Source organism: Bufo bufo, chromosome 3 (genome assembly GCF_905171765.1).
Source record: "Bufo bufo chromosome 3, aBufBuf1.1, whole genome shotgun sequence".
Lineage (NCBI taxonomy): Eukaryota > Metazoa > Chordata > Amphibia > Anura > Bufonidae > Bufo > Bufo bufo.
In genome coordinates, this window is record NC_053391.1 from 702,821,968 (window position 1) to 702,844,901 (window position 22,934).

A 22,934-nucleotide genomic window follows, 5' to 3' on the forward strand; every position below is an offset into this window, starting at 1 on the left:
ATATACGGCCTCTACCCTGGATACAGGATGAGATACTGCCTCTAGCCTGGATACAGGATGAGATACTGCCTCTACCCTGGATACAGGATGAGATACTGCCTCTAGCCTGGATACAGGATGATATACGGCCTCTACCCTGGATACAAGATGAGATACTGCCTCTACCCTGGATACAAGATGAGATACTGCCTCTACCCTGGATACAGGATGAGATACAGCCTCTACCCTGGATACAAGATGAGATACTGCCTCTACCCTGGATACAAGATGAGATACGGCCTCTACCCTGGATACAAGATGAGATACAGCCTCTACCCTGGATACAGGATGAGATACTGCCTCTACCCTGGATACAGGATGAAATACTGCCTCTACCCTGGATACAAGATGAGATACTGCCTCTACCCTGGATACAAGATGAGATACTGCCTCTACCCTGGATACAAGATGAGATACTGCCTCTACCCTGGATACAGGATGAGATACTGCCTCTAGCCTGGATACAAGATGAGATACTGCCTATACCCTGGATACAAGATGAGATACTGCCTCTACCCTGGATACAAGATGAGATACTGCCTCTACCCTGAATACAAGATGAGATACTGCCTCTACCCTGAATACAAGATGAGATACTGCCTATACCCTGGATACAAGATGAGATACTGCCTCTACCCTGGATACAGGATGAAATACTGCCTTTACCCTGGATACAGGATGAGATACTGCCTCTAGCCTGGATACAGGATGAGATACTGCCTCTACCCTGGATACAGGATGAGATACAGCCTCTACCCTGGATACAGGATGAGATACGGCCTCTACCCTGGATACAGGATGAGATACGCCCTCTACCCTGGATACAGGATGAGATACTGCCTCTACCCTGGATACAGGATGAGATACTGCCTCTACCCTGGATACAGGATGAGATACGGCCTCTACCCTGGATACAGGATGAGATACGCCCTCTACCCTGGATACAGGATGAGATACTGCCTCTACCCTGGATACAGGATGAGATACGGCCTCTACCCTGGATACAAGATGAGATACTGCCTCTACCCTGGATACAAGATGAGATACTGCCTCTACCCTGGATACAGGATGAGATACTGCCTCTACCCTGGATACAAGATGAGATACTGCCTCTAGCCTGGATACAAGATGAGATACTGCCTCTACCCTGGATACAGGATGAGATACTGCCTCTACCCTGGATACAGGATAAGATACTGCCTCTACCCTGGATACAAGATGAGATACTGCCTCTACCCTGGATACAGGATAAGATACTGCCTCTACCCTGGATACAGGATAAGATACTGCCTCTAGCCTGGATACAAGATGAGATACTGCCTCTACCCTGGATACAGGATGAGATACTGCCTCTACCCTGGATACAGGATGAGATACTGCCTCTAGCCTGGATACAAGATGAGATACTGCCTCTACCCTGGATACAAGATGAGATACTGCCTCTAGTTTTGATACAAGATGAGATACTGCCTCTACCCTGGATACAGGATGAGATATGGCCTCTAGCCTGGATACAAGATGAGATACTGCCTCTACCCTGGATACAAGATGAGATACTGCCTCTAGCCTGGATACAAAATTAGATACAGCCTCTAGCCTGGATACAAGATGAGATACTGCCTCTACCCTGGATACAGGATGAGATACTGCCTCTAGTTTTGATACAAGATGAGATACTGCCTCTACCCTGGATACAGGATGAGATATGGCCTCTAGCCTGGATACAAGATGAGATACTGCCTCTACCCTGGATACAAGATGAGATACGGCCTCTACCCTGGATACAGGATTAGATACTGCCTCTAGCCTGGATACAGGATGAGATACGCCCTCTAGCCTGGATACAGGATGAGATACTATCTCTAACCTGGATACAAGATAAGATACGCCCTCTAGCCTGGATACAGGATGAGATACGGCCTCTAGCCTGGATACAAGATGAGATACGGCCTCTAGCCTGGATACAGGATGAGATAATGCCTCTAGCCTGGATACAGGATGAGATAGTTCTTCTAGCCTGGATAGAAGATGAGATACGGCCTTTAGCATGGATACAATATGATATATGACCTCTAACCTGGAAACAAGATGAGATACGGCTTCTAGCCTGAATAGAAGATGAGATATGGCCTCTAACCTGGAAACAAGATGAGATATGGCCTCTAGCCTGGATACAAGATGAGATACTGCCTCTAGCCTGGATACAGGATGAAATACAATGTCTAGTTTTGATACAAGATGAGATACACCCTCTAGTTTTGATACAAGATGAGATACACCCTCTAGCCTGGATACAAGATGAGATACACCCTCTAGCCTGGATACAAGATGAGATACCGCCTCTAGCCTGGATACAAGATGAGATACACCCTCTAGTTTTGATACAAGATGAGATACACCCTCTAGTTTTGATACAAGATGAGATACACCCTCTAGTTTTGATACAAGATGAGATACACCCTCTAGCCTGGATACAAGATGAGATACACACTCTAGCCTGGATACAAGATGAGATACACACTCTAGCCTGGATACAAGATGAGATACACCCTCTAGCCTGGATACAAGATGAGATACACCCTCTAGCCTGGATACAAGATGGAATATGTTTGGGCATGGAGGCATCCTGCGGTATTTGCCCACAGATGTTACAGCTGGGCCGGTAGATCCTGAACACTCGTAGGTTGGTGAAGCTTATGTCTCAGCTGGTCCCATAAATGCTCAATTTGTGGTAAATCTGGTGACCGGGCAGGAAAGGAAATGTAATCTGGAAGAGACATTCCAGGGAAACATAGTAACATAGTACATAAGGCCGAAAAAAGACATTTGTCCATCCAGTTCGGCCTGTTATCCTGCAAGTTGATCCAGAGGAAGGGAAAAAAAAACCCTGTGAGGTAGAAGCCAATTTTCTCCACTTTAGAGGAATAAAAAATTCCTTCCTGACTCCAATCAGAATAACTCCCTGGATCAACGACCCCTCTCTAGTAGCTATAGCCTGTAATATTATTACACTCCAGAAATACATCCAGGCCCCTCTTGAATTCCTTTATTGTACTCACCATCACCACCTCCTCAGGCAGAGAGTTCCATAGTCTCACTGCTCTTACCGTAAAGAGTCCATAGTCTCACTGCTCTTACCGTAAAGAGTCCATAGTCTCACTGCTCTTACCGTAAAGAATCCATAGTCTCACTGCTCTTACAGTATAGAGTCCATAGTCTCACCGCTCTTACAGTAAAGAGTCCATAGTCTCACTGCTCTTACACTATAGAGTCCATAGTCTCACTGCTCTTACAGTAAAGAGTCCATAGTCTCACTGCTCTTACCGTAAAGAGTCCATAGTCTCACTGCTCTTACAGTAAAGAGTCCATAGTCTCACTGCTCTTACAGTAAAGAGTCCATAGTCTCACTGCTCTTACCGTAAAGAGTCCATAGTCTCACTGCTCTTACAGTAAAGAGTCCATAGTCTCACTGCTCTTACAGTAAAGAGTCCATAGTCTCACTGCTCTTACCGTAAAGAGTCCATAGTCTCACTGCTCTTACAGTATAGAGTCCATAGTCTCAGTGCTCTTACAGTATAGAGTCCATAGTCTCACTGCTCTTACAGTATAGAGTCCATAGTCTCACTGCTCTTACAGTAAAGAGTCCATAGTCTCACTGCTCTTACAGTAAAGAGTACATAGTCTCACTGCTCTTACAGTAATAGTCCATAGTCTCACTGCTCTTACAGTACAGAGTCCATAGTCTCACTGTTCTTACAGTAAAGAGTCCATAGTCTCACTGCTCTTACAGTAAAGAGTCCATAGTCTCACTGCTCTTACAGTAAAGAATCCATAGTCTCACCGCTCTTACAGTAAAGAGTTCATAGTCTCACTGCTCTTACCGTAAAGAGTCCATAGTCTCACTGCTCTTACCGTAAAGAGTCCATAGTCTCACTGTTCTCACAGTAAAGAGTCCATAGTCTCACTGCTCTTACAGTAAAGAGTCCATAGTCTCACTGCTCTTACAGTAAAGAGTCCATAGTCTCACTGCTCTTACAGTAAAGAGTACATAGTCTCACTGCTCTTACAGTAAAGAGTCCATAGTCTCACTGTTCTTACAGTAAAGAGTCCATAGTCTCACTGCTCTTACAGTAAAGAATCCATAGTCTCACTGCTCTTACAGTAAAGAGTCCATAGTCTCACTGCTCTTACCGTAAAGAGTCCATAGTCTCACTGCTCTTACCGTAAAGAGTCCATAGTCTCACTGTTCTCACAGTAAAGAGTCCATAGTCTCACTGCTCTTACAGCAAAGAGTCCATAGTCTCACTGCTCTTACAGTAAAGAGTCCATAGTCTCACTGCTCTTACAGTAAAGAGTCCATAGTCTCACTGCTCTTACAGTAAAGAGTCCATAGTCTCACTGCTTTTACAGTAAAGAGTCCATAGTCTCACTGCTCTTACAGTAAAGAGTCCATAGTCTCACTGCTCTTACAGTATAGAGACCATAGTCTCACTGCTCTTACAGTATAGAGACCATAGTCTCACTGCTCTTACAGTAAAGAGTCCATAGTCTCACTGCTCTTACAGTAAAGAGTCCATAGTCTCACTGCTCTTACAGTATAGAGTCCATAGTCTCACTGTTCTCACAGTAAAGAGTCCATAGTCTCACTGCTCTTACAGCAAAGAGTCCATAGTCTCACTGCTCTTACAGTAAAGAGTCCATAGTCTCACTGCTCTTACAGTAAAGAGTCCATAGTCTCACTGCTCTTACAGTAAAGAGTCCATAGTCTCACTGCTCTTACAGTAAAGAGTCCATAGTCTCACTGCTCTTACAGTATAGAGACCATAGTCTCACTGCTCTTACAGTATAGAGACCATAGTCTCACTGCTCTTACAGTAAAGAGTCCATAGTCTCACTGCTCTTACAGTAAAGAGTCCATAGTCTCACTGCTCTTACAGTATAGAGTCCATAGTCTCACTGCTCTTACAGTAAAGAGTCCATAGTCTCACTGCTCTTACCGTAAAGAATCCATAGTCTCACTGCTCTTACAGTATAGAGTCCATAGTCTCACCGCTCTTACAGTAAAGAGTCCATAGTCTCACTGCTCTTACACTATAGAGTCCATAGTCTCACTGCTCTTACAGTAAAGAGTCCATAGTCTCACTGCTCTTACCGTAAAGAGTCCATAGTCTCACTGCTCTTACAGTAAAGAGTCCATAGTCTCACTGCTCTTACAGTATAGAGTCCATAGTCTCACTGCTCTTACAGTAAAGAGTCCATAGTCTCACTGCTCTTACAGTACAGAGGCCATAGTCTCACTGCTCTTACAGTATAGAGTCCATAGTCTCACTGCTCTTACAGTAAAGAGTACATAGTCTCACTGCTCTTACAGTAATAGTCCATAGTCTCACTGCTCTTACAGTACAGAGTCCATAGTCTCACTGTTCTTACAGTAAAGAGTCCATAGTCTCACTGCTCTTACAGTAAAGAATCCATAGTCTCACTGCTCTTACAGTAAAGAGTCCATAGTCTCACTGCTCTTACCGTAAAGAGTCCATAGTCTCACTGCTCTTACCGTAAAGAGTCCATAGTCTCACTGTTCTCACAGTAAAGAGTCCATAGTCTCACTGCTCTTACAGTAAGGAGTCCATAGTCTCACTGCTCTTACAGTAAAGAGTCCATAGTCTCACTGCTCTTACAGTAAAGAGTCCATAGTCTCACTGCTCTTACAGTAAAGAGACCATAGTCTCACTGCTCTTACAGTAAAGAGTCCATAGTCTCACTGCTCTTACAGTAAAGCGTCCATGGTCTCACTGCTCTTACAGTATAGAGTCCATAGTCTCACTGCTCTTACAGTACAGAGTCCATAGTCTCACTGCTCTTACAGTATAGAGACCATAGTCTCACTGCTCTTACAGTAAAGAGTCCATAGTCTCACTGCTCTTACAGTAAAGAGTCCATAGTCTCACTGCTCTTACAGTATAGAGTCCATAGTCTCACTGCTCTTACAGTACAGAGTCCATAGTCTCACTGCTCTTACAGTAAAGAGTCCATAGTCTCACTGCTCTTACAGTAAAGAGTCCATAGTCTCACTGCTCTTACAGTAAAGAGTCCATAGTCTCACTGCTCTTACAGTAAAGAGCCCATAGTCTCGCTGCTCTTACAGTAAAGAGTCCATAGTCTCACTGCTCTTACAGTAAAGAGTCCATAGTCTCACTGCTCTTACAGTAAAGAGTCCATAGTCTCACTGCTCTTACAGTATAGAGTCCATAGTCTCACTGCTCTTACAGTAAAGAGTCCATAGTCTCACTGCTCTTACAGTATAGAGTCCATAGTCTCACTGCTCTTACAGTAAAGAGTCCATAGTCTCACTGCTCTTACAGTATATAGTCCATAGTCTCACTGCTCTTACAGTAAAGAGTCCATAGTCTCACTGCTCTTACAGTATAGAGTCCATAGTCTCACTGCTCTTACAGTAGAGTCCATAGTCTCACTGCTCTTACAGTATAGAGTCCATAGTCTCACTGCTCTTACAGTAAAGAGTCCATAGTCTCACTGCTCTTACAGTAAAGAGTCCATAGTCTCACTGCTCTTACAGTAAAGAGTCCATAGTCTCACTGCTCTTACAGTAAAGAGTCCATAGTCTCACTGCTCTTACAGTAAAGAGTCCATAGTCTCACTGCTCTTACAGTAAAGAGTCCATAGTCTCACCGCTCTTACAGTAAAGAATCCTTTTCTATGTTTGTGTACAAACCTTCTTTCCTCCAGACGCAGAGGATGTCCCGTCGTCACAGTCCTGGAGATAAATAGATGATGGGAGTGATCTCTGTACTGACCCCTGATATATTTATACATAGTAATTAGATCTCCCCTCAGTCGTCTTTTTTCTAACGTGAATAACCCTAATTTTGATAATCTTTCAGGGTACTGTAGTTGCCCCATTCCAGTTATTACTTTAGTTGCCCTCCTCTGGACCCTCTCCAGCTCTGCTTTGTCTGCCTTGTTCACAGGAGCCCAGAACTGTACAAGGTCCTCCATGTGTGGTCTGACTAGTGATGTGTAAAGTGGTAGGACTATGTTCTCATCACCGCCATCTATGCCCCTTCTGATGCAACCCATTATCTTATTGGCCTTGGCAGCAGCTGCCTGACACTGGTTTTTGCAGCTTAGTTTGCTGTTTATTAAAATTCCTAGATCCTTTTCCATGTCAGTGTTACCCAGTGTTTTACCATTTAGTATGTACGGGTGACTTGCATTATTCCTTCCTATGTGCATAACTTTACATTTGTCAGTGTTAAACCTCATCTGCCCAAGCCTGCAATCTATCCAGATCCCTCTGTAGTAGTATACTGTCCTCTGTAGTATATATATACAGTATACTGTCCTCTGTAGTATGTATATACAGTATACTGTCCTCTGTAGTGTATATATACAGTATACTGTCCTCTGTAGTGTATATATACAGTATACTGTCCTCTGTAGTATATATACAGTATACTGTCCTCTGTAGTGTATATATACAGTATACTGTCCTCTGTAGTGTATATATACAGTATACTGTCCTCTGTAGTGTATATATACAGTATACTGTCCTCTAGTGTATATACAGTATACTGTCCTCTGTAGTGTATAGTCCTCTGTAGTATATATACAGTATAATGTCCTCTGTAGTATATATACAGTATACTGTCCTCTGTAGTATATATATATACAGTATACTGTCCTCTGTAGTATATATACAGTATACTGTCCTCTGTAGTATATATACAGTATACTGTCCTCTGTAGTATATCTACAGTATACTGTCCACTGTAGTATATATACACAGTGTACTGTCCTCTGTAGTATATATACAGTATACTGTCCTCTGTACTATATATACAGTATACTGTCCTCTGTAGTATATATATATATACAGTATACTGTCCTCTGTAGTATATATACAGTATACTGTCCTCTGTAGTATATATACAGTATACTGTCCTCTGTAGTATATATACAGTATACTGTCCTCTGTAGTATATATACAGTATACTGTCCTCTGTAGTATATATACAGTATACTGTCCTCTGTAGTATATATACAGTATACTGTCCTCTGTAGTATATATACAGTATACTGTCCTCTGTAGTATATATATATATACAGTATACTGTCCTCTGTAGTATATATACAGTATACTGTCCTCTGTAGTATATATATATATACAGTATACTGTCCTCTTCAGTGTTAATTACTTTACACAGTTTAGTGTCATCTGCGAAAATTTATATTTTACTGTGCAAGCCTTCTACAGGATTATTAATAAATATATTGAAGAAAATAGGGCCCAATACTGACCCCTGAGGTACCCCACTAGTGACAGTGACCCCTCCAGTACTGACCCCTGAGGTACCCCACTAGTGACGGTGACCCCTCCAGTACTGACCCCTGTGGTACCCCACTAGTGACCGTGACCCCTCCAGTACTGACCCCTGAGGTACCCCACTAGTGACAGTGACCCCTCCAGTACTGACCCCTGAGGTACCCCACTAGTGACAGTGACCCCTCCAGTACTGACCCCTGTGGTACCCTACTAGTGACAGTGACCCCTCCAGTACTGACCCCTGAGGTACTCCACTAGTGACAGTGACCTTTTCAGTACTGACCCCTGAGGTACCCCACTAGTGACAGTGACCCCTCCAGTACTGACCCCTGAGGTACCCCACTAGTGACAGTGATCTCTCCAGTACTGACCCCTGAGGTACCCCACTAGTGACAGTGATGCAATCTGAGTGTGTACCGTTAATAACCCCCTCTGTTTTCTATCCCTCAGCCAGTTACTTACCCACATACAGACGTTTTCTCCCAGTCCGAGCATTCTCATTTTATATACTAACCTTTTATGTGGTACAGTGTCAGATGCTTTGGAGAAGTCCAGATATACGACATCCATTGATTCGCCGCGGTCAAGTCTAGAACTTGCCTCCTCATAGAAACTGATTACATTAGTCTGACATGACCGATCCCTCACGAAGCCATGCTGATATGGCGGTATTTTCTTATTTCCGTTGAGATGCTCTAATATAGCATCTCTCAGAAAACCTTCAAACAGTTTACCCACAACAGATGTTACACTTACCGGCCTATAGTTTCCGGGCTCTGTTTTTGGACCCTTTTTGAATATTGGCACCACATCTGCCATGCGCCAATCCTGTGGGATTGGCTGAAAAATGCCAGCACTTGTCAGCCCTGCCATGAGAGGACCACATGCACATATCATTGAGCTGTTAGTGTCCCTCCTATCACTACTAGGGAGGACCGACTATCGTGTGTCATGGCAGTTGGTTTCAGTTGTCGGGGGCTGACACATACCAGCACTTTAATGAGCATCAGTATTTTCCTTCCCCGATCTCCTCACTGCCGCAGTCATTGAAATATCTTGCTTGCTCTGGGGTTACTATGGTAGCATCATGTGACCTCTTCTGTAAAGGCATTGCAGAATAGTGCAGGTCACATGACAGGAAGTCTGTGCAGAATTAGTCTGTAGATGGTACCATGGTGGCCAGTAGACCAACACAACATGGAGAATATTATTGTGTACAGTATATTTGGTAGTGCCCCAAACCGCACATGGGATTCAGGGTCTCCCTTGATCATTTCTGACCCCATCATGTTTGTGCCTCATTACTTCACGTAGAATATTCTAGATCTGATTTCTATAAGTCAGGGTACAGGGAAGCGTGTGATGTCACTGGCACGGTGGAGGCCTCAACCTGTGTTATTATATTTGAGTTGTCACATGATGCAACCGTGTCCACGCGTTTTGACCTCAGATCTGTATGTAGAATATGACAGCTATGAGCAGCAGGGATATTAAAGGATTATCGGCGGCACAGACAGAGGATTTGTCTCAGGATTAATAAAAGATACAACACAGGGAACAAATAACCAGAAGTGTGGATGGGGGCAAGCTCCACGAGGAGAAAGGGAACAGCTGAGAACCTAGACGGGGCCCCAGGGATACACCATAAGTGTGGACAGGGGTGAGCGCTACAAGGAAAGAGGGGGCAACAGAGAACCTAATCAGTGCCCCAGCGTATACACTACAAGTGTGGAGAGGGGCGAGCTCTACAAGGAAAGAGGGGGCAACAGCAAACCTAGATAGTGCCCCAGGGACACCATAAGTGTGTGGACAGGGGTGAGCGCTACAAGGAAAGGGGCAACAGAGAGAGCCTAGAAATGGTCATGGGGTATACACCACAAGTGTGGACGTGGGCAAGCGCCACAAGGAAAGAGGGGGCAACAGAGAGCTTAGAAATGGCCCCGGGGTATACACTACAAGTATGGATGGGGGCGAGCTCTACAAGGAAAGAGGGGGCAACAGAGAGCCTAGAAATGGCCCCGGGGTATACACTACAAGTATGGATGGGGGCGAGCTCTACAAGGAAAGAGGGGGCAACAGAGAGCCTAATCAGTGCCCCAGCGTATACACCACAAGTGTGGACGTAGGCAAGCGCCACAAGGAAAGAGGGGGCAACAGAGAGCTTAGAAATGGCCCCAGGGTATACACTACAAGTGTGGAGAGGGGCGAGCTCTACAAGGAAAGAGGGGGCAACAGCAAACCTAGATAGTGCCCCAGGGACACCATAAGTGTGGACAGGGGTGAGCGCTACAAGGAAAGAGGGGGCAACAGAGAGCTTAGAAATGGCCCCAGGGTATACACCACAAGTATGGAGAGGGGCGAGCTCTACAAGGAAAGAGGGGGCAACAGAAAGCCTAGAAATGGCCCCAGGGTATACACTACAAGTATGGATGGGGGCGAGCTCTACAAGGAAAGAGGGGGCAACAGAGAGCCTAATCAGTGCCCCAGCGTATACACCACAAGTGTGGAGAGGGGTGAGCGCTACAAGGAAAGAGGGGGCAACAGAGAGCTTAGAAAAGGGCTTCTTTACTAGAGGAACTAGCTGATGATCCGGCGTTGCTTTTTTTTTAATTTATTGCAATTTTATATAAAATAACAGTGACTTTCACAATGGCTACCCCTTTAACTGTGACCTCCCCTTTAACAGTGACTTCCATGGTGACCGCCCCTTTAACAGTGACTTTCACGGTGGCCGTCCTTTTAACAGTGACCGCCCCTTTAACAGTGACTTTCACATGGGCTGCCCCTTTAACAGTGAACTCCACGGTGCCCGCCCCTTTAACAGTGAACTCCACAGCGCCCGTCTGTTTAAGGCCCCATTCAAACATCCTCAATTTGCGGAACGGAATTGCGGACCACTTCCGGGTCCACCTTTCACGAAAAAAATAATTTGCGGACAAGAATAGTCATATTCTATTAGTGCCGGCGATGTGCGGTCCGCAAAATGCGGAATGCACATTGCCGGTGTCCGTGTTTTGCGGATCCGCAGATCTGTGGATCCGTAAAACACAGTATGGAGGTGTGAATGGAGCATAATAGTGGCCCCTGCCCCCCATGCATGTAGCAGTGTAGTTGTGTCATCATACGTCATATGACTGAATACTTAAGGACCTGCGAACTGCTAAAATCTGTGGTCAGTTGTTATGGCAACCTGGAGTAGGCTGCGAGCTTCTATTGGCTAATAAGGGACATGTGACCGTGTGTATGGCAGTTAGATATGAAGAGAAAGGCTTGCAGGCTTGTATTGGATAATGCAGGTCATTTTTTGGGAATATCTCGGGAACGGTACGTCCTAGAGAGCTGAGACCCCCACAAGAATTCTTTCCAGGTAGCAAGAGATGTGTATACCAAGTTTCGTTGAAATGGACGGTTGCGTTTTTGAGTTTTCGCGGAACATACATATACATGCATACATACACATATATACTTCCTTTTATATATATATATATATATATAGATTCAGATGCAAAACAATACAGACAAGGCATAGGGCTGGCTTCTCCAGTCTCCTCCCTGAGACGAGGCATAGGGCTGGCTTCTCCAGTCTCCTCCCTGAGACGAGGCATAGGGCTGGCTTCTCCAGTCTCCTCCCTGAGACGAGGAACAGGAATGACTTCTCCAGTCTCCTCCCTGAGACAAGGCATAGGGCCGGCTTCTCCAGTCTCCTCCCTGAGACGAGGCATAGGGCTGGCTTCTCCAGTCTCCTCCCTGAGATGAGGAACAGGAATGACTTCTCCAGTCTCCTCCCTGAGACGAGGCATAGGGCTGGCTTGTCCAGTCTCCTCCCTGAGACGAGGCATAGGGCTGGCTTCTCCAGTCTCCTCCCTGAGACGAGGAACAGGAATGACTTCTCCAGTCTCCTCCCTGAGATGAGGCATAGGGCTGGCTTCTCCAGTCTCCTCCCTGAGACGAGGCATAGGGCTGGCTTCTCCAGTCTCCTCCCTGAGACGAGGCATAGGGCTGGCTTCTCCAGTCTCCTCCCTGAGACGAGGCATAGGGCTGGCTTCTCCAGTCTCCTCCCTGAGACGAGGCAGAGGGCTGGCTTCTCCAGTCTCCTCCCTGAGACGAGGCATAGGGCTGGCTTCTCCAGTCTCCTCCCTGAGACGAGGCATAGGGCTGGCTTCTCCAGTCTCCTCCCTGAGACGAGGCATAGGGCTGGCTTCTCCAGTCTCCTCCCTGAGACGAGGCATAGGGCTGGCTTCTCCAGTCTCATCCCTGGCAGAAGAAGGGTTTGATGCTGAGGAAAGGCCTGAGCTAGCTTTCCCTCTCTCTCTTCAGAAGGCTGGTATCCTGGTCCAAGGCTGGTGATCCGGGGTCTGTGGCAGTGTATCCCCATCTCAGCGTCTTCTTTTGGTCACTCAGTAGTCGAGCAGAGTCTCCCCCTCCAAGCACTGGTTCCTAACTGCAGCACACTAGGGGCTCTGACTGCTCTCCTTATATACAGTTTTAGTTAGACTGGAACCTTCTAGTACAACACAACTGTTTTTCCAGACAGAAGCAAGTTTCGAGACATAACAGAGGTAAAACCAGACATTCACAAGGACAGGCTGTCTGGTTTTGGTGGTAAACAACTGTAACGGATCCACTTCCGTTAATGGACGCTTCCTAGCTTGCGCCGAGGACCACAAGCACCGCACTGGACACAACAAGCACCGCAGACTCCACAACCGCCGTAGCTTAACTGGAGCCGCGCCGTCTTCCTTTCACCCTGAACGAACCTCCAGCATTCAGGACCGTGTGGGAAAGATCTCTCCTCCAGGGAATATGCAGAGCATAGCAATCCCCAGCGTGACACAGCAATTCTCTCCAATAACGAGACGAGGCTGTGTTTTGAAGGGTTAGAAAAACATGAACTGAGCATGAACATGAACTCTTTATTGAGGGCTACCCGCCCGTATTTATGCAGGTCCCCACAATGCATCATGGTCTCCTCCTCTCTGCCCTGGAGACACCCGAAGTGCAATTCAATTATCTTCCAGGACAAAGGGAAACCACGAATACACATGTGGGAACAATAGGAGAGGAATTTCCACCCAAATACACAAAAACCTCCTTTCTGTCTGTGATATAATTATGGGTTAACGTAACTATCACAGACAGTAAAAATACAGTTTTTAAACATAGTCTATAACTTTAAAACCATACATTCCATCTCCATAAAAATTACATATTTAAACTCTGCATACATCAAACATAAACACTTCCAAAAATCACACAAATCCCTCCAGCGGATCAAAAGTTCAGTGAAAGTCCTTTATGACCGACCGCAAGCACAACTTCTGCCCAAAACAGTTCCATAGATTCTTTACTATACACCGCTGACCGCGTTCGGTCCTAAGAACAGTCCAGACATGCGGCATAGTTCTGTTCTTGAAGGGTAATATGTCCCGGGGCCATAGTCGTAGGGCAGGAGGCTAGCCATCAGTCCTCTACAATGCCCAGTGGCAAATGGCAGTTTGTCACAACAACGTCTCGATTTTTCCCTCCAAACCAGGCTATTCTTTAAACCGTATGGCAGCTGTGGAAAATTACCAGCTTCTTTTTCAAAGTCCCAAAAGTCTCTCAGTATTTATTAACCCTTTCCACAGAGCTATGTAAATACAGTGATACTGAACAGGATATATATCACAACTTATAAAATGCAGTTACACAGTATTAAACAGTCCATGTTAACCCTTTCAAGTGAAATAATGTAAAGTTATTTCTTTGCATAAGGGAAACAGGCAAATGTCCACAAATGTCCAGACTTCACAGTACCCCTGCCCCAGGGCACTAGAGCAACTGAGAACCGAAACATAGCCCCCAGGGTATAAGCCACCAGTGTGGACAGGGGCAAGCCCCAAAAGGAGGGAATGAACAACAGTGAACCTAAACAGGGCCCCCAGGGTATACACCACAAGTGTGATCAGGGGCGAGCTCCAAGAGAAGCTGTCAGTCAGGAGGTGTCAGCCAGGAGGTGTCAGCCAGGAGCTATCAGTCAGGAGCTATCAGTCAGGAGGTGTCAGTAAAGGGTATCAGTCAGGAGGTGTCAGCCAGGAGGTATCAGCCAGGAGGTATCAGTAAAGTGCTATCAGTCAGGAGGTGTCACTCAGGAGGTGTCAGCCAGGAGGTGTCAGCCAGGAGCTATCAGTCAGGAGCTATCAGTCAGGAGGTGTCAGTAAAGGGTATCAGTCAGGAGGTGTCAGTCAGGGGGTGTCAGCCAGGAGGTGTCAGCCAGGAGGTATCAGTCAGGGGCTGTCGGTCAGGAGGTGTCGGTCAGGAGGTGTCGGTCAGGAGGTGTCAGTCAGGAGGTGTCAGTCAGGAAGTGTCAGTCAGGAGGTGTCGGTCAGGGGCCGTCGGTCAGGAGGTGTCGGTCAGGAGGTGTCGGTCAGGAGGTGTCAGTCAGGTGCCGTCAGTCAGGGGCCGTCAGTCAGGGGCCGTCAGTCAGGAGGTGTCAGTCTGGATGTGACTGGAGTATAATACCCAATGGAACAGCAGAAGAGTGAGTGCAGCTCTTGATGTTAATGGGGTATAAGGCCTGATGTAACAGCAGAATAGTGAGTGCAGCTCTGGATGTGAGTGGCGTATTAAACATGATGTAACAGCAGAATAGTGACTGCAGCTCTGGATGTGACTGGAGTATAAGGCCTGATGTAACAGCAGAATAGTGACTGCTGCTCTGGATGTGACTGAAGTATAAGACCTGACGTAACAGCAGAATAGTGACTGCAGCTTTGGATGTGACTGGAGTTTAAGACCTGACGTAACAGCAGAATAGTGACTGCTGCTCTGGATGTGACTGAAGTATAAGACATGATGGAAAAGCAGAACAGTGACTGCAGCTTTGGATGTGACTGGAGTATAAGACCTGACGCAACAGCAGAATAGTGACTGCATCTCTGGATGTGACTGGAGTATAAGACCTGACGTAACAGTAGAATAATGACTGCAGCTCTGGATGTGGCTGGAGTATGACATGATGTAAGAATAGTGAGTGCAGCTCTGGATGTAACTGGAGTATAATACCTGCTGTAACAGCAGAATAGTGACTGCAGCTCTGAATGTGACTGGAGTATAAGACCTGATGTAACAGCAGAATAGTGACTACAGCTCTGGATGTGGCTGGAGTATAAGACATGATGTAAGAATAGTGAGTGCAGCTCTGGATGTAACTGGAGTATAATACCTGCTGTAACAGCAGAATAGTGACTGCAGCTCTGAATGTGACTGGAGTATAAGACCTGATGTAACAGCAGAATAGTGACTGCAGCTTTGGATGTGACTGGAGTATAAGACCTGACGTAACAGTAGAATAGTGACTGCAGCTCTGGATGTGGCTAGAGTATAAGACATGATGTAAGAATAGTGAGTGCAGCTCTGGATGTAACTGGAGTATAATACCTGCTGTAACAGCAGAATAGTGACTGCAGCTCTGGATGTGACTGGAGTATAAGACCTGATGTGACAGCAGAATAGTGACTGGAGTATAAGACCTGATGTAACAGCAGAATAGTGAGTGCAGCTCTGGATGTGACTAGACATGTGATTATTGCAGTTTTTGGCTCTTACGTCAGGTCTCATTGTCCCTTCAGATCTGAACTGGGTGCGGATCCTGCTGTACTGTGTCATCTTCCTCCTCAGCGTCTTCGGGAATACTCTCATCATCATCGTCCTGGTGATGAACAAGCGTCTGCGCACCATCACCAACTGCTTCCTGCTGTCCCTGGCCGTCAGCGACATCATGGTGTCCCTGCTCTGCATGCCCTTCACCCTTATCCCCAACCTCCTGGGGAACTTCATCTTCGGGGAGGTCATCTGTAAGACCGCCGCGTACTTCATGGGTAAGAATCTGTCAGTGAAATATTAACTTCCAGAGGCTCCTCCTCATCTACTGTTTCCAACAGCTGAAGGTTCGTTACAATGTATCTACCTCTAGACAATGCTTCTCCTGACATGTTTGTTACAGTGTATCAGTCTGAAGTCCAGGCCTTGCTGCTAACAGAAGGTTCTCTAGATCAGACACAGGGGCCATTCTATAGGGGGCTTGCAGTCATACTCGGGTCAGAGGCAGTAGTACAATGAATGGCGCTCTATGGTCGGGGGCTTTGTGTTTAGCCCTTCCCTGGCTACACTGTAACAGCTGAGCAGCTGTGGAGCAGGACCGAGCCAGATCTTCATCCAGTGAGGCAGAGCACCGTCCTTGGTGAAGTTTTTTTTAGCCTGTAGATAAATCTTATAAAACATATTTCTAGTGGCGAGCCTGGCGTCTGACTTAAAGGGGTTGTCCCATTGTCTTAATGGAACATCCCCTTTAATGACCTGTCATCAGGTCATATGAGATGGGTGGAGGCAGACATCCGGCATCCCCGACCATCAATTGTTTTCACCAGAAGGCTTCATCCACTGTTTAGTGATAATGTAGAGCTCTGACACAATAATGCAGAGCCCTGACACAATAATGCAGAGCCCTGTGATAATAATGCAGAGCCCTGACACAATAATGCAGAACCCTATAATGATAATGCAGATCCCTGAGATAATAATGCAGAGCCCTGTGATAATAATGCAGAGCCCTGTGATAATAATGCAGAGCCCTGTGATAATGATGCAGAGCCCTGAGATAATAATACAGAGCCCTGTGATAATGATGCAGAGCCCTGTGATAATAATGCAGAGCTCTGAGATAATAATGCAGAGCCCTGTGATAATAATGCAGAGCCCTGTGATAATAATGCAGAGCCCTGTGATAATAATGCAGAGCCCTGAGATAATAATGCAGAGCCCTGTGATAATAATGCAGAGCCCTGTGATAATAATGCAGAGCCCTGAGATAATAATGCAGAGCCCTATAATGATAATGCAGATCCCTGAGATAATAATGCAGAGCCCTGAGATAATAATGCAGACTCCTGAGATAATAATGCAGAGCCCTATCATTATAATGCAGAGCCCTGAGATGATAATGTAGAGCTCTGAGATAATAATGCAGAGCCCTGAGTGAGATAATTATGCAGAGCCCTGAGTGAGATAATAATGCAGAGCCCTGAGATAATAATGCAGAGCGCTGAGATAATAATGCAGAGCCCTGAGATAATAATACAGAGCCCTGTGATAATGATGCAGAGCCCTGAGATAATGATGCAGAGCCCTGAGATAATGATGCAGAGCCCTGAGATAACAATGCAGAGCGCTGAGATAATAATACAGAGCGCTGTGATAATAATGCAGAGCCCTGAGATAATAAACTAGAGCTTAAGCTTGATTTACACAGACCGAAGTTCAGGCTGATTATAGGGAGGGAACATTCCTACAAACACCCGATAATCTGGCGGTGTGTAAACAGCCTCTGCTGCCCAGGAGCAATGACTCTGTATGGCGATGAGTGATGACAGCAGCCATCCATAGTGCTCATACTGTGTAGGGGATCGCTGAGTGTAAGTCCAGAGCTTCACCTGCACTTAACAAGCAGCCAACTGTCAGGAAGGAACGCTCCATTCCCACCAATCGTCTTCTCTTCGCAGCACCTAACTGCGCCTTTAGAAATAATAAGGGAGAGCTTAGAAATATGAGGCAGAAGTCAGATTATGGGGTAGATAAGATACTGCTCAGCGATTATAAGGTAGAGCTCAGAGATAATAAGGTAGAGCTCAGAGATAATAAAGTGATAATAAGGTAGAGATCAGAGATTATAAAGTACAGCTCAGAGATAATTCGGTAGAGTTCAGAGATATTAAGGTGGAGCTCAGAGATAATAAGGTAGAGCTCAGAGATAATAAGGTAGAGCTCAGAGATTATAAAGTAGAGTTCAGAGATTTTAAGGTGGAGCTTAGAGATAAGGTGAAGCTCAGAGATAAGATAGAGCTCAGGGATAATAAAGTAGAGCTCAGGGATTATAAAGTGGAGTTTAGAGATAATAAGGTGAAGCTCAGAGATAAGGTGGAGCTTAAAGATAATAAAGTAGAGGTAAGATATTAAGATTGAGCTCAGAGATAACAAGGTAGAGCTAGTAAGGTAGAGCTCAGAGAAGCTCAGAGATAATAAGGTAGAGCTAAGATAATAAAGTACAGCTCAGAGATAATGAGGTGGAGTTCAGAGATGAAAAGGTAGAGCTCAGAGATTATAAAGTAGAGCTCAGAGATTATAAAGTTGCACTTACAGTTACAGTGTAGCTGAGAGATATTAAGATTGAGCTCAGAGTTAAGGTGGAGCTCAGAGATAATAAGGTAGAGAGCAGAGATAATATGGTAGAACTCAGTGATTATAAAGTAGAGCTCAGAGATAATAGGACAGAGCTCAGAGATAATAGGACAGAGCTCAGAGATAATAGGACAGAGCTCAGAGATAATAGGACAGAGCTCAGAGATAATAGGACAGAGCTCAGAGATAATAAGACAGAGCTCAGAGATAATAAGACAGAGCTCAGAGATAATAAGGCAATGCTCAGAGATAGTAAGGTAGAGCTCAGAGATAGTAAGGTAGAGCTCAGAAATTGAAAAATGGAGCTCAGAAATATTAAGGTAGAGCTCCGAGTTTATAAAGTTAGAGGTCATAGATAATAAGTTAGAGCTCAGATTATGAAGTAGTGCTCAGAGATAGTAAGGTGGAGCTCAGAGATAATAAGATGGAGCTGACAGATAATAAGGCAGAGCTCAGCAATAGTAGAGCTCAGATTATAAAGTAGTGCTCAAAGATAGTAAGGGAGAACTCAGAGATGACGTAGAGCTCAGACATGATAAAATGGAATTCAGAAGTGATAAGGTAGAGCTCAGAGATAATAAGGTGGAGCAGAGATAAGGTAGAGCTCAGATAATAGGGTGAAGTATAGAGATAGTAAGGTGGCGGTCAGGGATAATAAGGAAGAGCTCAGAGATAATAAGATGGAACTCACAGATAATAACGCAGAGCTCAGCGATAATAAGGTAGAGTTTAACGATAATAAGGTAGAGCTCAGATTATAAAGTAGTGCTCAGAGATAGTAAGGAAGAGCTCAGAGATGATGAAGTAGAGCTCAGAGACGATAAGATGGAGCCCAGAGGTGATAAGGTAGAGCTCAGAGATAATTGGGTGGAGTTCAGAGATAGTAACAGAGAGCTCAAATAATAAGGTTGAGCTCAGAGATGATGGTGGCACTCAGGGATAATAATGGATAATAAGGGAGAGCTAAGAAATAGGTGGAGCTCATAGATAATAAGGGAGAGCTCAGATTATAAAGTAGTGCTCAGAGGTAGTAAGGTGGAGCTCAGAGATAAGGTGGAGCTCAGGGATAATAAGGGAGAGCTCAGATTATAAAGTAGTGCTCAGAGGTAGTAAGGTGGAGCTCAGAGATAAGGTGGAGCTCAGGGATAATAAGGGAGAGCTCAGATTATAAAGTAGTGCTCAGAGGTAGTAAGGGAGAGTTCAGAGATAAGGTGGAGCTCAGGGATAATAAGGGAGAGCTGAGATTAAAAGTAGTGCTCAGAGATAAGGAAGTGCTCAGAGATAGTAAGGGAGAGCTTAGATTATAAAGTAGTGCTCACAGATAGTAAGTGAGTGCTCAGAGATAATAATTTACAGATCAGAGATGATGAATTAGAGCTCAGAGATAAGGAAGTGCTCACAGATAGTAAGTGAGTGCTCAGAGGTAATAATTTACAGATCAAAGATGATGAATTAGAGCTCAGAGATAAGGAAGTGCTCAGAGATAGTAAGGGAGAGCTTAGATTATAAAGTAGTGCATAGTAAGGGAGTGCTCAGAGATAATAATTTACAGATCAGAGATGATGAATTAGAGCTCAGAGATAAGGAAGTGCTCAGAGATAGTAAGGGAGAGCTTAGATTATAAAGTAGTGCTCAGAGATAGTAAGGGAGTGCTCAGAGATAATAATTTACAGATCAAAGATGATGAATTAGAGCTCAGAGATAAGGAAGTGCTCACAGATAGTGAGTGCTCAGAGATAATAATTTACAGATCAGAGATGATGAATTAGAGCTCAGAGATAAGGAAGTGCTCAGAGATAGTAAGGGAGAGCTTAGATTATAAAGTAGTGCTCAGAGATAGTAAGGGAGTGCTCAGAGATAATAATTTAGAGCTCAGAGATTATAAATTGGAGCTCGAGGATAATAAGGGAGAGCTCAGAGATAGTAAGGTGGAGCTCAGAGATAAGGTAGTGCTCAGAGATACATATTATGGATTGTCTTGACACTGTGAGGCCCTGTCTGTCTCATCCCTGTTCATCTCTCTTCACCCCACAGGTATCTCCGTCAGCGTCTCCACCTTCAACCTGGTGGCCATTGCCATCGAACGCTACAGCGCTATTTGCAATCCCTTGAAGTCCCGTGTCTGGCAGACCCGATCCCACGCCTACAAGGTCATCGCTGCCACCTGGATCCTATCCATCGTAATAATGATCCCGTACCTTGTGTACAACAAGCTGGTGAGCTTCACCATGGCCGGGAACCAAGAGGGCTACCAGTGCCGCCTGAAGTGGCCCAATGACCAGGTGCAGCAGGCATGGTAAGCGGTCACGTCACATACGTGTTCTGGGTGTCAACCCTTGTCTCCAATCCTGCAGACATCCAGCATGTCCCCCATCTTTTCTCTGTGCTGGGTTCATGTGTCAGTCAGTGTGCAGCAGAAAGCGGGTGGAGACATTGAGTTCATGTCTCATGTGGTCACAGTTACATGGCGCGTCTCATCAGTCATACGTGCTCTGCAGTCAGGTCCATAAATATTGGGACATGGACACAATTCTGACATTTTTGGCTCTATAAACCACCACAATGGATGTGAGATGAAACAAACAAGATGTGCTTTACCTGCAGACTGTCAGCTGTAATTTGAGGTATTTACATCCAAATCAGGTGAACGGTGCAGGAATTACAGCAGTTTGCATATGTGCCTCCCACTTGTTAAGGGACCAGAAGTAATGGGACAATTGTCTTCTCAGCTGTTCCATGGCCAGGTGTGTGTTATTCCCTCATTATCCCAATTACAATGAGCAGATAAAAGGTCCAGAGGTCATTTCCAGTCTGCTATCTGCATTTGGAATCTGTTGCTGTCAACTCTCAAGATGAGATCCAAAGAGCTGTCACTATGAGTGAAGCCATCATTAGGCTGAAAAAACACAACAAACCCATCAGAGAGATAGCAAAAACATTAGGCCTGGCCAAAACAACTGCTTGGAACATTCTTAAAAAGAAGGAACGCACCGGTGAGCTCAGCAACACCAAAAGACCCGGAAGACCATGGAAAACAACTGTGGTGGATGAGCGAAGAATTCTTTCCCTGGTGAAGAAAACACCCTTCACAACAGTTGGCCAGATCAAGAACACTCTCCAGGAGGTCGGTGTATGTGTGTCAAAGTCAACAACCAGGAGAAGACTTCACCAGAGTGAATACTGAGGGTTCCCCACAAGATGTAAACCGTTGGTGAGCCTCAAAAACAGGAAGGCCAGATTAGAGTTTGCCAAACGACATCTAAAAAAGCCTTCACAGTTCTGGAACAACATCCTATGGACAGATGAGACCAAGATCAACTTGTACCAGAGTGATTGGAAGAGAAGAGTATGGAGAAGGAAAGGAACTGCTCATGATCCTAAGCATACCACCTCATCAGTGAAGCATGGTGGTGGTAGTGTCATGGCGTGGGCATGTATGGCTGCCAATGGAACTGCTTCTCTTGTATTTATTGATGATGTGACTGCTGACAAAAGCAGCAGGATGAATTCTGAAGTGTTTCGGGCAATATTATCTGCTCATATTCAGCCAAATGCTTCAGAACTCATTGGACGGCTCTTCACAGTGCAGATGGACAATGACCCAAAGCATACTGCAAAAGCAACCAAAGAGTTTATAAGGGAAAGAAGTGGAATGTTCTGCAATGGCCAAGTCAATCACCGGACCTGAATCCGATTGAGCATTTCACTTGCTGAAGACAAAACTGAAGGGAAAATGCCCCAAGAACAAGCAGGAGCTGAAGACAGTTGCAGTAGAGGCCTGGCAGAGCATCACCAGGGATGAGACCCAGCGTCTGGTGATGTCTATGCGTTCCAGACTTCAGGCTGTAATTGACTGCAAAGGAATTGCAACCAAGTATTAAAAAGTGAAAGTTTGATTTATGATTATTATTCTGTCCCATTACTTTTGATCCCTTAACAAGTGGGAGGCACATATGCAAACTGCTGTAATTCCTGCACCGTTCACCTGATTTGGATGTAAATCCCCTCAAATTACAGCTGACAGTCTGCAGGTAAAGCACATCTTGTTTGTTTCATTTCAAATCCATTGTGGTGGTGAATAGAGCCAAAAATGTTACAATTGTGTCAGTGTCCCAATATTTATGGACTTGACTATATATTTCTTCCGTCCTCGTCACCTCAATATAGTCCACCTCTGCTCCGCTATCCGCTCGTCACAGTATAAGGCTGCTTTATTACGCATGGGGGGGGGGGCATTTATTCTGCATTGAAGAGCACATGACACCGGCCTCATAGGTTTCTCAGGAGGTGATGACCTATGGAGAATCTCTTGCTCTTCTGCCACTTGGTGGTGATG

The 22,934-nt window shown here is 45.2% G+C and overlaps 1 protein-coding gene across 2 annotated transcripts in view; it reads left to right on the plus strand.

The window, feature by feature from the left end:
• CCKBR (cholecystokinin B receptor) overlaps positions 1 to 22,934 on the plus strand; it is a 123,369-nt gene that overhangs the window by 90,193 nt on the left and 10,242 nt on the right. For both annotated transcript variants that reach the window (XM_040426690.1, XM_040426689.1), the window contains exons 2-3: positions 15,994 to 16,242; positions 20,633 to 20,894. In XM_040426690.1, coding sequence (XP_040282624.1) covers positions 15,994 to 16,242; positions 20,633 to 20,894 — 511 coding nt within the window. The remainder of the gene's footprint in view (positions 1 to 15,993; positions 16,243 to 20,632; positions 20,895 to 22,934) is intronic.